General features: G+C 32.5%; 1 protein-coding gene across 1 annotated transcript; it reads right to left on the reverse strand.

Annotated features, from left to right (window-relative positions):
• Nucleotides 1-407: 407 nt before the first annotated feature.
• LOC145613925 (basic leucine zipper 4-like) lies at nt 408-833 on the reverse strand. Its single transcript, XM_081668958.1, has one exon. It carries the CDS (start codon nt 831-833, stop codon nt 408-410), a length of 426 nt encoding a protein of 141 aa, XP_081525084.1.
• Between the last annotated feature and the right edge of the window lie 14,899 nt (nt 834-15,732).

Raw genomic sequence — 15,732 nt, forward strand, 5'->3', positions numbered from 1 at the left:
GAAAACAATGTATTAGACTGAATTCGAATTATAAATTGAATTGTTTATTAATCGTAGTTCCATTATAAAATAACTAATATCCAATTATCTAATGCACAGACCTCAATTATTTTATTTTATTTTATTTTATTTTTTTATTTTTTATTTTTTTTTTGACGGGACAGACCTCAATTATTTACAACACAAAACTCCTAAAATCGGAAGTATTGGTAAATCAATGTACAAAAGCTAGAGGTGAAAACTCCTAACTTTAAAATATAAAAAGTAACCTCAAAATCATACTACGTACTCCTTAGGAAAAGAATACTAAAAAGTTTTCCCCTCTTAAAAGAAAAAGTAAAAAAAAAAGTGCCAAAAGTTTGGACATTCTTTTTAGCGCTAAATTATATAATAATAATAATTTTGAATTATTGACGACCGTTATTAGTTGGCTGGATACCAAGCAAAGAGCGATAAAGATCATATAGTCTTTGCTTAAGCAAAACGTGCTCACAATAAAGCCGTTCATTTTCTCTCTTAACAATATGATGATGGTACGTGTACATGCCCAACCGATTTTTCAATTCCCGATTAAGAGATTTTAAACGGTTTGCTTCAATTGTCAAATTTTCCAAGTGTTTTTTCTTGCGCAATCTAGATCGCCTAGCTGATAGTCGATTTGACAGCATTCGCCTAATTTTACGATCATTATTTTCATCGTAATAGCAACGTGATACATCCTGATTCATATCATCTGAACCAGAAGGGGGATCATCTTGGAAAAATGAAAGAAATTCCTCGAGGTCATCAAAGGAAGCTGGTCGAAAACGAACCGGTTCTTCGGAAAACAACATATTTGAGAACCGGATTGGAGAAAAAATAGGTGGAAAATTTTTAAAATGTGGTGGGAAGAGAGATTAGGAAGGGAAAAGGGAAGAATTGTGTTGATGGAGGGGGTATTTAAAGAGTAAGATTAGGGTTAATGGGTCCACTAAACATGAACATGGGGCACATTTTCACCCTTTAAAAATAGTATTTTCTTTGCTAGCTTTTACTTTTCTTTTTCATTCCTTTTTGGATTTTATTTTTTTCAAAGTTAGGGGATAGTGTTTAATGGTGGGTGGGTCTATGTGGTGCCACATTGCCTAATCAAACATTAGCTTAACGACGAAGATTGATAATAAAAGAAGAAACTAGACACTTCAACCATACATTATAATACACGTCGGTAAAAAATTTACTCGTACGTAGATTTTGATCTTTTTACCGGACCTTTTTTTTTTATCTAAATTATATGCTAATTTCATTTTAAATTAACTAAGCAAGATTGGTATAGTAGACCATAGATCCTTTTATATCTCTACATTTAAATTTAACATTAAATAAAAATTATGATACGCGACACTGGTACACATTATTGTAAATGAATAATAAAATAATATAAAAAATATCATTATAATACATTAAGCTAACTTTGGTTCCATTCTGTGAGAATTAATATTTTAACAATAAAAAATTTGCAATTACACGGGCACTATATTAGTATCTTTCTATTTCTTTCACTCATCTATTTGTTATTCTGTAATATATATAGGGAGACTTTTAGATTTTTATAGTCTTCCTTTTTTCTTTTTAAACGTTGTAGTCTTCCCTGAGATACGGGAATTAGTACTCATGTACCTTTGCATTAAACATTGAGGGAATTGATGTCTGTTTAGACTTTTAGTTTTTAATCACTTACCGCGATGTTCACAAGTTATAATTAATCTACTTCCTCTTTTTTTGAAAGATGTTGCAATTGGTTATTTTAAACTATAAAATAGTGGAAAACAATAATTACATGTCATATACTTCCTCCGTTCATTTTTATTGCACCATAAGTGCTTTTACGCTTGTCAATGCATTACTTTATGGATGATTTTGTAGTAGTGTTCCTATCTCAAAGAGCCTATTGGGGAGCCGCTTTCTATGGATGATTTTCATATCCCTCATTCCATCATTGTTGAGGAAGAGAGGAATTATGCCAACCAAAAATTTAGTGAGGAGGATTTGCCTTTTCCTTTTCTTTCCTTTCTTATTTTCCGTCTTTTCCTTCTTCTTATTTTCTCGTTTTTCCTTTTGATCCCTCTTCTTCTTTCTTTTGGCATCTCCCTTCTCACTTGCATGCAACAGTCTTGTTGCACGTTCTTATCCCGTCATTTGCCTACCGATTATCTTATGAAATGATTAGTAGTGCATTTGACAAGCTCTTGCGTACGTTGATTTATTATTTTCTAGAGCGGTCAAGCTTGGACATTAAGCAAGCCTTTCTTGGGAAGTAACCCATGTTTTAGATTAGATTTTCTTTTGTTTTTAGGAATAGATTTTCTCTCATGGAAATGTTTGTGTGCCTTTTGCTAGGTATATGACTTGATATACTTTGGTGCTTCGATTTGGATCAAGAGTCAAGGAAGTATGACTCCTATTTTTGCTAGCACATGGAAAACAAGATTCAATTCTTGAGGAAATTAGCTTTGAAAGGTCTAATTAGGTCATTTGCGAGTATTTAATTACACCCACCTAATGGTAATATCCTTCCTTGCTCTCTCTTTAATGGTTGATGCCATGTTGGACATGTATTGGTTTGTTGGATTGATCTCCTTGTTTTCCCCTCCCATGGATTATTTGATTTATGTTTGAGTGTAATGTCTCATTCAAGATTGGGGGAGGGTATTCTATCATGTTTGGTGGGATAGATGTTGATTCATATTTGTCATGCACCTTTGTATATGCTTTTTCATGTTCTTTTATTTTGAAAAACTCTAAAAAGATTTTTGTTTTTATCAAGGCAAATTTGCAATGTGTTTTGTTTTGTTCTTGCTTTGGACATAATAACATTTGGACTTGTATAATTGAATGCTATTTTTCTTAAATGGTAACGGTGTGCAACGTTTGAGATTATCCTTGGTTGATTCTAGGATAAAGCAGGCTAATATAAGGTAGCGTGTTTAGAACTAGTGGGACCATGAAGCCCAAGTCTACTTGTTTGTGGCATGTTGGTAGTTGCTTCCTATAGTCTATTTGACACCAATAGTGAGTTTTTGCTACATCCATGTGAGGTTTAACTTTTTCAAGCCTTCAACATATACTTGAATAAGCGGCATGGATCCTTGACTATTGCGGACCTTATCTAGAATCTTGACTTATAGTTCCCAAGACTGAGACCGAACCATTTAGGGAGGACAAAGGCATCCTTTCGGGGTGGTAATTTTTCTTTTCTAGGATAATTTTCATTTTCTTTGGTTTTTGGGTTGACATTTGCCAACTTGCTAACCATTTGAGCCATATCCTTTCTATTCAAGCGACATCTTCAGATTTTGAGACATTTGTTTCATTTTTTTCCCATTTTTGGTTTTTGTGAAGCAATCGGTCATCATTGTTGGAGATTGTGGTGGAGGAGCTTGAAAATTGGTTCTATATGTAGGCAAGCTTGTGTTTTGTATATTGTGTGAATAATGGCAAGTGAATAAATTAAAAAGCCGTCCATAGTTAAAAAAGGAAAGGACAAAGCAGTTGCAAAGTTGAAAAAGCCGTCCATAATTAAAAGAGGCGAGGATAAGGTAGTAAAAAAGAAAAAAAAAAAGTGAAAAATAAAAAATGCAAAAATATTTTGATATAAGTTACCTCTCCCTATTTAGAGCATTGAGGACAATGCTCCATTAAGCTTGGGGGGGAAGAGTTCTTACGCTTTTTGTGTATATGTTTGTGATTTTTAGCTTTGAATAAGCTTGGGGGTGTTGGTGTTTTTGTTTGGTGATTACTTGGTTTTGGTGTTAAGATTTGGCCAACTTTGTTTCACAATTTAGGGAATGAAACCACCAAATTTTAAATTCACTATTTAAATTCGGCTAAATTGCGACCGTCTCTAACGGTCGTTAAAGTCGCTAAAAATAATTGCGACCGTCAACGGTCGTAACGTGGTAGTCGTTATTTACCTGGCCGCAAAAAGTCAAAATTGCGACTAATTTACGGTCGAAATTTATTTGCGACCGTTTCCGTTATTTTCAAAGACCGTTAAATTAACGGTCGTAATTTATAATAATTGCAACTGGTACAGTAGCTGTCGCAAAAATGTGTATTAGCGACGGCCCAAAGCGGTTGCTAAAATTCGAAAAAAAAATTAAAAATCGGAAACAAACGAAACCAAAAACAAATAAACCAAAATCCAGAAATCAAAGCAAACAAAAAATAAACATAAATCAAATTCAAGCGGAAACAAACCACAAAATCCAAATTACAAGCAGAAACCACAAAAATCAATTAATAAAATGAAACCCAGCATAAAATAAATCATAATTTAAAGCAAAAAAAGCGTAAATATCAATCAAAAAATTACCAAAAATCAAACACAAATTCAAAACAAATATCAAATCCAAAATCAACAAAAGTCAAACCGAAAAAAATGAAGAACTATTTGACAAAAAAAAATCAACATACCTTTAGCAAACATTAAACCGAAATCAACGAAAAAGCAACAAACCCGGAATGAAGAACAATTCGACCAAAAAAATAAATCAAACCGCAGTTAACGAAAATCACCAAACCCATAATGAAGAACAATTCGACCAAAAAAATCGACCTAAAATCAGACCCAAAAAATTCGACCAAGAAATCAAATAAAAAAAGAATTAAAACCCACATAAGTTGAAAATTAACAAAAACAAACAAAAAATCAAACCCAAATAGATAAAATCGTACAAATATTAAATCCACATATACAAATTCGAAAAAGTATCAAAACCACATAAATAAAATTGAATGAAATAAAACCCACATAAGTTAAATTGCTAAAATTAATTATATTCGCAGAAATTAAACCAAATTCGGCCAACAAATCGAACAAAAAACGAATTAAACCCACAAAAGTCGAAAATAAACAAAAACAAACAAAATTTCAAGGAAAAACATACCTTAGCTTGTACAATATATCTTCCTCTTTGGGTTTATATGGTTAAATTCGACCATGAAAACTCTAGATCTGAAATTTTTATGGTCAAATTTGACCATTAACACCATAATCCAAACAAGAACAAAGAAATATTAGGATGTGAAGGAGAACAGAAGGAGCTAGGAGGACAGGTGTGAAGTCGTGAAGATGGTGGTGGAAGAAACAAGAGAAATGAAAGTGAAAGATGGAGGAGGAGAAGACAAGAGAGAGAATAAAGAGAAGAAAGAAAAGAGAGGAATGGAGAGAGCAGCGTGAGGTTTGTTAGGGTTAGGATGAAGTGGGTTCCCTTTTATACCTGATCTTTTAATAAATGAAAAGCCTTTTGCGACCGCTGATAAGTCTATTTTATATATATATTTATACCCCGTCCCACGGTCATATTTGTGCTTATTTGAGCTCTACGGAGCTATTTTTATTACTAATATACGTTTTCTAGTATTTTTGTAGAGTTGGTATTATTTTGTAGGAATTTGCAGAATTATGACAATTCCGAGTTATTTAAACTACTACAAAGATATTGGAGTTTGATCGTATTACATGACCGTATATTTGAAGCCCAAAACCGAGCTAGATAAACCCACATTATTATCATGGATCAATTAAGTGCCGCGGGCCAAGTATGAAAGAAAGAAGAATTGGGCCTAAAGCAAAAGAAGGCATGACCCAGCTTGTAGCATTGCTGACCGGGCCCGATCGGGCAAGGCCTGGCCCGATCGTGCGGATGGATATTAGCGCCAATTTCAGCAATATGGGCTTTGTGGTTTTGGGCTTAAGTTTTACATCTGAATTCTTGGAGGATTGACGGTTTATGATGTGATTGGTTTCCTAGTTTTAGTGGAAGTTAGAAGTTGACTTTTCTACTCCTTATTTCTTTATTAAGGGAGGTAGTACGTAGGAACGAGGGGGGAGTTTTAGCTTTTTCATTATTTTTATTTTAGTTTTGTTTTAGTTTTAGTTTCAGTATTCTTCTCTCCCTCCCCTTAACTTTTACTCTCTTTCCCTATTCTCTTAAACTCTTAGTATGGTTTTCTCTCTCTACATCTCTTGTTCCTTTTAACTTTGGTAACTATTTCTTTTCCCTTAATCTCAGTTATTTATTTTACTTCTTTCACTCTGGCTTATTTTATTGCTTTGCTTATCTTAGATTTAATTATGTCTGAGTAGTTTAATTCTAGGGTTTTTGGGGATCCATAATTAATATGAAGGGGTAATTTGTTATTATCGATTATTGATATTGCATGATAATTTCTTATTGAATTATTTTAATTCTTTGCAATTAGATTATGAATCGAGCAGATGTAATTTGATTGTGACTGTTTAGCAATATTGAATTGATGAATCGAGCAGATGTTAATTTAATATTAAAGGCTATTTTCAATAGGAACTTAGATTTAGTAAATTGCGAGAGCCTGTTAGATCTATGTTGGTTAATAAATTGCGAGAGCCTGTTAATCATGTTATTTGTGCAATGTTAATTATTAATTGTTATGTTTTATCCTGGATTATTAATTATTGGTGAACCTATGACCCTAGGCCTTCTTATTATTGATTTTCTCCCTGAACTTAATCTCCGTAGTATAGTTTCATATTAAACACAACAATTTGGTTACTTTAATAATTTAGATTATATTAATTAATTAGGAATAGAAAGACCAGTTTCCCTGTGGATTCGACCCTACTTCCCTATCTACTTTAGTTAGAGGACTTAGGTATTACTTTTGATTAGGGGATACGACTTTACCCTGTCAACCGCCAAAAACGGTCGCAAATTACATAAATTACGATTGTTTCTGAAACGGTCTCAAAAGGGTATTTTTAATTTCGACTTATTTTAAAATCATTGAAATACCCTTGCGACGGTTTAAAAGGGCAAAATTGGTCGCAAATGTCATATTTTGCGACCGTTTAGATGACGGTCGTAGAAAAACGGTCACAATTTAGCCGAATTTTTGTAGTGATTTTAGCCTACCCTCACCCTTTTTGCCCTTACATTACAAATTACAACCTTAAAAAGTCCTTTTGACCTAGAGGTTGAGTCACATATTAGGGGAGGGAATTATGAGTCATAGCCTATAGAGAGGAAATGCATAGTCAATACATTGAGTAGCCTAAAATATCTTCTTTTCTGGTTCCTTCGAGGAACTATTGAGATGCTCATAGGGGAAGATTTGAGACTAGTAGGGAGAACGCGGTAAGATTGAATGGGATGAAGGTGGATTGCGTTTACTAGTTCTCTATGCTTAGCATATTTATGTTTCAATCAACCTCGGATATCTTGGAACATGCACTCCCTTACTCGTTTAGAAAGAATTGCATTCATTTGTGCTTGTTCATTTGGAAAATTCCTTTCATGAACATTTGTTTGCTTTTCTTTTCTTTTGATTTCTTTTTCATGCTTTGCCTTGTTCGTATTATTATAAGAGTTATGGGTTAATCTCTTAGAAAAGCATCACTCATCCTCTAGGGCGATCTAGGGGTTTAAATAGCTTGTCTTTAATTGCCAAAATTGACCGTGATTCCTACGAAAGTGAGTTAGTGTATATTTTTGTCTCTTCTCTTCTTTTTTTTTGTTTGAATAAGTTCATCATTTTTCCTTCCCTTAGTTTTGTTTTGCTCGAGGACGAGCAAAAGATAAGCTTGGGGGCATTTAATGGGTGTCATAAATGGCACCCATTTGATGAGTATTTAGGGTGTTTTCACCTCCTTTTCATGGCTTTCCTTCTTAATAAATGCTTAGTTTTATGCTTTTCCTCTATGTTTTACCTTTTATCTCTTATTTTGTATTTTTGTGCATTTTGATGGTTTTTCTAGTGTTTTCTACTTTACTTGCTCTCTTTTCGTGGTTGTAGGTATTGTACAAGGTTCAAGTCTCGATGTTGGTGGTTTACTAAGGTGGAAGATGCTTTTGGAGCAAGCTCGTGGCAATAGGATAGCTCAAGGTGCAAAAAAGTGGGATCTCCAAGTTGTAGCTCCTGCGCTCTCAAGTCGTGCTCTCATGAAGATGTGGTGTTGAACCCACCATCAAGCTCCTTTTGATCTGCCATCCTTGGTGTCCATCATCATCATTCGGTGCGCTCACTCGAAGGCCCTTAGTGAACGCATGAAGCATCGAGGAGAATCGAAGAAGCCCAGAGGAGCGCGGGCGCGCCTCCTCGGGTCCCTGTTATTGCTCGGTTTCGTTTTGCGCCTCCTATTTAAACCTTTGTAACCCGATTTTTGGGAGTAATTAGTTCAAGTTTTAGAATGAGATTTTGATCATAATTTTAGCTTAGTTCAGAGTTTCCCTCGCTAGTTTTAGGATTAGTTTATGAGTAGATTTTAGATAGAGAAAGTGTAGTGATTGAGAGATTGATGATTCAATGGTGACAATTGTGTTAAAGATCTTCTCTAATATCAATGAGCATTTCTAACTCTATCTCATTTTATTGCTTTGTTTAATATTCATGTTTGTTTGATTTGATTTTGATGTTTGATGCTTGATTAGAGTAGTTGTTCTTGATATTTTGTTGATTCTTGATTTCTATAGTTGTTTTTTTATTAGATGATGATGTTAGAGTAGTTGTTTGGCTAGGGATAGGGTAAAACTTGTATGATTGATTGATTATGCTTAACTTGGGGATTGTGTTGATTAATTGTTGATATTAAATTGATTAAAATAAGTTTGCATGTGTGTAATTCGATTAGGCCTTGAGAAATATGCTAGATTGCATTGTAGTTTCTAATGATACGGACCATTGATTTAGGAATTGCAATTGTCTATTGAGCTTGGTTAGTGACGTTCTTAGTTAGGGTCTCTTGTAGTTGGCGCTAGCTAGACCTCTAGGAGATAGCTTGTCGAGCTCTTTTGATTGCTCTTACCATTAGTTTTCGCAACCATTGATTTGCATGTTATTCCTAAGTTGCTACAATTGTCATGATTACTTGTTGATCCCCATTCCCTAGTGCTTTATTTGTTTGGTTCTTTGTTTAGTTAGTTGTTAGTGTAACCTTCTTTACCCTAGACTTCGACCTAGCTTAGGCACATAATTGAAAGCACTTTAACATAACAATTCCTAGTGGTTCGACCCTTGACTTACCTCTATACTTGTATTTAGCTTTGTTAAGTGATTATAAATTTGTGTTTGGCTTAGGGAGAATTAGTTCAACGACCTAGTTTTTCCCTCATCATGGGTCCTGTTTAATTCACCTTATTTTTGCTTATCTGAACTTATTTGATCTGGTCTGCTTTTATCTGATTTGGTCTGGTATGATCTTATTGTCCGATTTATCCAAACTTTGACAATTAGTGTACTATAATCTATAAGGAAAAAATATATCAGGTGGGATCTTTTAAATTTGTAATAATGTGTATTTTATTAATATATAATTTTCGTAAATTTTCTCATTACGAAATTAAACATATTAAGTGATAATTGCACATAAAACGATGATCTGATCTGATCTTATTTTTTGATCTGATCTGAACTTATCTTATCCGATCTCATTTGAACTTATTTTTTCTAAAATAAGTAAAAATAAGTTGAACTAAACAAGATCTTACAATACTAAAAAGACCATTTTTTTTAATAGCAAGGAGAATGCTGACAAGATTTAAACCATCATAATTTTTTTGGGTCCACTATTACAGGCTAGTCACTTGAAAGTAGAGGGAAAGAGGGTAAGTACACCCTCACTTAGGTCCTGTTCTTTTGAGCTTCTGGGCAGAGCAGAGTAGATTTCAGTAGAGCAGAGTAGAGTAGAGCGAAGTACAACATATTTCATTATTATTATTATTATTATTATTATTATTATTATTATTATTATTTTATTATTATTTTTATTATTATTATTTAAAATTAATAATTAGTATTATCTTTAAATATTAATTTTTATTATAAAAAATCAATTATTATTATTATAATTAATACTATTAATTATAAGTATTACTATTACTATTATTATCATTATTATTATCATTACTATTATTAATAATATTATAACAATAATAATTATTACTATTAAATATTAATTCTTATTATTAACATTATAATTATAAAATATTAATTATTATTATTATTATTTAATTATTATTTTTATTATTATTATTAAAAATCAATAACTAGTATTATCTTTAAATATTAATTTTTATTATAAAAATCAATTATTATTATAATTAATATTATTAAATATAAAAATTATTATTACTATTGTTATCTTTATTATTATTTTTACTATTATTAATACTATTATAATAATAATTATTATTATTAAAATTATAATTATAAAATATTAATTATTATTATTATTGTTAAATATTATTTATTTATTATTTTATTATTATTATTATTAAATATTAATTATTATTATTATTAAATATTAATTATTATTATTATTATAATAATAATAATAAATCAATATTAATTATTATTATTATTATTAAATATTAATTATTATTATTATTATTAAACATTAATTATTATTATAGTTATTCAATATTAAGTACTTCCTCCGTTTTTTTATTATTGCACCATAGGGGTTGTGTACAAATATTTTGGTAGTGGAAAAAAGTAAGAGAGAGAAAGGTAAAATTACAAAATTGCCCATGTGACATATTGATAAACTAAAAAGTAAGTGTGAAAAAGCAAGGGTATGTTGGGTATTTGTTGTGTGAACACAAATAATTTTTTTTCCTAAACAGGAAATGGTGCAATATTTGTGAAACTTCCTGAAAAGGCAAGTGGTGCAATAATAAAAGAACGAAGGAAGTATTATTGTTAAGCAGAGCAGGGCAGAGCAGAACAGATTTCAGCAGAGTAGAGCAACTCTAAAGAACAGGGCCTTAATAGGAGTTAGACCTCAATTCTTATTTACTACTCAAGATTTAAAGTAAGAAACTTATTGATGAGTCATAATTATATAGAGTTTATAGGCACGTTTATCCTAGTTTTATAGTTGATTTTTGAGTCTTTTGTTGCTTTTTAGGTCGCAATTACATAAGTTGTCCATTTTGTGCTCTATTACGCTTCGTTTGTGTTTTCTTAATGTTTCAGGTGATTTCATAATCATTTGAACGCTTTCGGAGTGATTTTGAAAGAACGGGACAATGAAAGGATGAAAAGTCGATGAATCAAGGTCGCTCAATGAAGGATATGTGTTTGTGGAAGCTTAGGTTGAGTTTTATATGAATGAGTAATGAATATAGCATCCACAAGGGTCGTTATGCACTTTACGGAAACGAATTTGAGTTAGTAACGAAGTTAAACGATGTTTTACAAAGTGGCAAAACTGACCTTTGTCCACTCTTTTGATCATAACTTGAGTTCTACAGATCAGATTAAAGAGATTCAAAGTGCATTGGAAACTAGACTGGAAGAGCTTTCCAACGATAGGTCGCACGCCCCTACACGCTTCCTAGATCTTGAGTTACAGCCTCTGCAAATCTTCCCTGAGAACCAGCGGACGACCAGCGCCCGAAGCTCGATACGCGCAGCCACGAGCGAGCTTCTGCCTGGCCCAATGGATACCCAGCGGGCGCTGGTTTGTGCGTGGCTGGCAGCTCGTGATGGCCCTCGTTTTCCGACCTTTGCAAGCTTCCTTGACTACGATTCTACTTGTCGCCTTAAGCGACCAATCATATGACAACTTTTATTATTTTTATTTTCTTATCATATTTTATTTATTTATCTTTAGATTAGTTTTAGGATAATTTAAATACTCAAGGGATATTATTTTTCCCTTATGCCTTTTTATGTTTTTTTTATCAATTTACGTTCTTTTTAGTTTTCTCTCTTGAACCCTAGTTTCTCATGGCATCTCCATGGATTCTTCCATGGATGATTCTTGGGTTTACTATTTTAATTCATTGAGGTATTTTATTTCTATTTTCTTGCTTTTAATTATGTTTTATTCCTTAGATCTAGTTTTATATATTTATTTCATGCTAGAGTAGTTCTATTTCTAGGGTTTGGGAATCCACGTTTATATTATGAATCTTGATTGATATTATTAATATTTTGATTATTGATTTCTCTAATTGATAGTGTTTTATTGTTAATCTTGCAACCTGATCAATTGTATGATTAATTCATGTTAATAAGAGTTTGAATCGAAAGATCTTACTTTTAGAGGCTTACCTACAATTAGCAATTCTGATTATGTTAGCGACCGAACTACATATGTTGAATTGAGAGCATTAAGACCCGACCGTAGGCTTAGCAATTGCTCTAGATAATTGATTTATTGAATTGTTATTGATTTTTGATAGATTTAGAACTATAAACATGGTGAACCATAACCCTAGGTCCTTTTATTAATTGTTTTATTTCTTTTTGTAAAATTTAGACTACTTCTCTTTCCCAATTTCGTGACATAGGTTAGTTTCTCCAATTTCTTAGAGGTTAGATTAATACCATCTCCCTGTGGATTCGACCCTACTTACCCTACTACATTGTTAGTTGGTTTTGTTAGGAATTTATTTTTGACAAGTGTACGACAACCTATCACTTATCAAGTATGTCATTACTTTATTGGTCCTAAAAAGACTATTTAATTATTGTATGTTTTTGTAATACTAGTCGTTGGTGCACGCGCTACGCGCATGCCCCCCGACGGCAAGATAAGTAATATTCGCGAATTTGTATGGTCCGTGTAGTATTTGTTATTATGTTCCGGCTTTGTAATACAAACAGTGAAAAATTGATATAGAGTATATTTTAAAATTTGTCTATTAGAAGTGTAATGATTGGAATGTGTGTAAAATATTAGTTCAAGTGCAATGTGTTTTATTTTTAAAAATGGCTTATTTTGTTGTAAAAATAGTGCGGTGTATACAACCCTACCTTATAAAAAGTAAAAAAGAACTCTTATGAATAGTGTGATGACTTTTTTACCCCTAAAAATGTTTATTTACCCATTTACCCATTTATGTCATATTAACTATTATGCTTTCCTTATTTATTTTTCTTAGCTTCTTTAGTCTTCCTTCCTTCCAACGCTTAAAGTTATTTTAACCTATTTAACCTGATAATAGTCCACTTCAAGGGGTGGGGGAATAGGTTGGATATAAACCACTTTGTTAATATTTTCATTAGAAAGAAATAAGAAAAAAAAAAAAAACACATACACACACACACACAAACCCACCAAATTTAATTACCTCACCTCCTAATTAGACATTTTTCTTTGAAACTTTCTCCGTTAGCTTTTAGTTGTAACATTTTAACTTTCACGCTTGTCAATACATAATTCCAATATTTTGTATCTCATATTATAGACAAGTAAAAAACTCTAAAGATTAAATATTTAAAACATATATAAAAATCGAGATGAATCTAATAAAATCCCACATGACTATTATGCCCAACAAAAAAGGTAAAAAAAATAAAGATCAATTATAAAAAAAAATATGAAAAATGTATATATATTTTCAAGCGTTGCAACTAAAAGTGACGAATGATGTATATAATAATTCACAACAAAAGCCATATTGCACCATAAAAAGCTTACAACTAAAAAGTGAATAGTGTATATATATTTCAATTCAAGTGTTACATTTCCGTACCGACGCAAGGATATAATTGTCAACAATTTATTTCTTAGTTTATGCATTCAAAAGCCTAGCCGACAAAATTTTTGGGTGTTATGATAAGTTATTAGTCTATTACAACTCGACCATAAACATCGAATATATTGCACGCAACGCGTCCGTAGGCTCCCCTAGTAATGTAAAGTAAGAAACATAGTGCGATCCATACGTGGTGTATTTTAAAAAAACTATTGGTATAAAAACAAACAATCTAGAAAAAAAATTAAATCGTAGTCAACACACGTGTTTCATAGATGTGATCGTGTTTCGTAGTTTGAGATTATGAATTTCCCAGCAACCTACACTACGCGCGTGCCCCCTTGACAGTAAGATATGTAAGATTCGTGGATGTGATCGTGTTTCGTAGTTTGAGGTGTTATTAACATGCTGATTAGGGGAGCATAATTTAATGAATTGTAAAAAGAGCTTGTTGAATCATTAATGTTATTATTGTGTGTGATTATCTTGAATATCCGATATCCAATTTTTTCGAATTAAATATCCAAATTTTTTGGATCGGATCCGGATTGGATCAACAAATATTCGAATTTTCAAATAGTTTTGCTTAGCCCTAATTTAAGGACTAATCGGTGCAATATATGTAATGTTAATTGTGTGTTTTTATCTCTAAGATTATATAAATGCACATAAGTTTGGTTTATACTAATTAGTTACATTTGAACGATTGTAGTGTTTTTAGCAATCGAGCATCTTATTCTATAAATAGGATGTTCTTGTGTTGTTTTAGGAAAGAGTGCTAAGGGCTTTAAACAATAGATAAGTTGAATTCTAATTTGGTTTGTTGATTAAATATGTATTTTTAAGAGTGCTATTGTGTTGGGTAAATATGGAACACATGATAAAGCGTTTTCTTTCTCATGATTTATATAACTACTTAATGGCTTTTAAGTGTACTAATTAATAATCTCTCTCTCTCTCTCTCTCTCTCTCTCTCTCTCTCTCTCTCTCTCTCTCTCTCTCTCTCTCTCTCTCCATTTATCTACTTTTACTTTATCTCCCCGTTCCTTTTTTCAATAGCTTTGAAATCATACGTTCACTTGCTCACATTTCACTCATCTTTCGTTTATTAGCTCAAACTATTTTTTATCTCTCTGTCTTTCTTCTGTCCTAAATCCTAATCATTCTTGTCCTTGTTCCACTCTTAAAAAAAAAGGCTTTTAAAACTATAGGTTGTATTTTCTTGCTCTCCTCCCCCCAACATCTATCTTTCTTTTGCTCTCCCTTGAGCCCTCTCTCTATCTCTCTCGCTCTCTTTCCCATCCCCCTATCTCTATTTAGCGCTCTAGCTTTATTCGATCTTTCGACCTCCTCTATCTCTCTTGGCCCTCGTTCTCTCTCTATCTCACTTTATTTTTCCCAGCCCCTCTTTCTTATTTTCTCTCTTCTCCCAGATCCTTTTTCCCGTCTCTTGGCCCCTCTCTCCCGGCCCTTCTTTATCTATCCCTCGGCATGCCCTTTACTCTTAGCTTATGGCCTGCCTTTTCTCTTTCTTTTTTGAAGTACCTTTTTCTCTATTTCATAGCACCTTTCTCTCTTACCCCCTCTTCTCTCGCGACCTTGCCTTCTTTCTCTTTCCTAGCACCTTCATCTCTTAACCGACCCTCTCGGTCCCCCCCTTTCTCTCTCTCTCTCGATCTCTTTCTCTCGGCATTGCCTTTTCTATTTATCTATATATATCTATCCATTCTTTCTCTTTCTCCTGGCCTTTTTTTCTCTCCCAACCCTTCTCTCTATCTTCTAGCCCTTTTCATTCTTGGCTCTCTTTGTCTTTTTCTCTTGACCCTTCTCTTTCTTTTCCATCCCCCCTCTTTTTTTTGTCTCCCTCTCTTCCTATTTCTTCCTCTCTATCTCTCTTTCTCTTCTTTCTCGAGTCTCTCCCACTGAATTTTGTAGTCATAAATTTGTGACTTTACTATGTAAAATTCTGTTGTAAAATCAATTATGGGTATTGTATATATCACATGTGCCTTGTAGGATTTGCTTGTAAAGGATATGGTTGTTGTATTTTGTGTATCTCAATCTTGTTCTCCTGTTTGAGTTTTCCTATATTCTGCTTTTCTTACTAACTTATACATACATGGTAATGAGTTTATTTTCATTGAATACAAAGTTTTCAATATGTTTGGTAGGAAAGTGGTGGTGTTTATTTTCTTATTTTATTTGATGATGCAGGTTGATAATC

This window comes from Chenopodium album, chromosome 25, assembly GCF_948465745.1.
Source record: "Chenopodium album chromosome 25, dcCheAlbu1.1, whole genome shotgun sequence".
Taxonomy (NCBI): Eukaryota; Viridiplantae; Streptophyta; class Magnoliopsida; order Caryophyllales; family Amaranthaceae; genus Chenopodium; species Chenopodium album.

Coding starts and splice junctions, on each gene's coding strand:
- LOC145613925 (XM_081668958.1), bottom strand. CDS start 833: ATGTTGTTTTCCGAAGAACCGGTTCGTTTTCGACCAGCTTCCTTTGAT.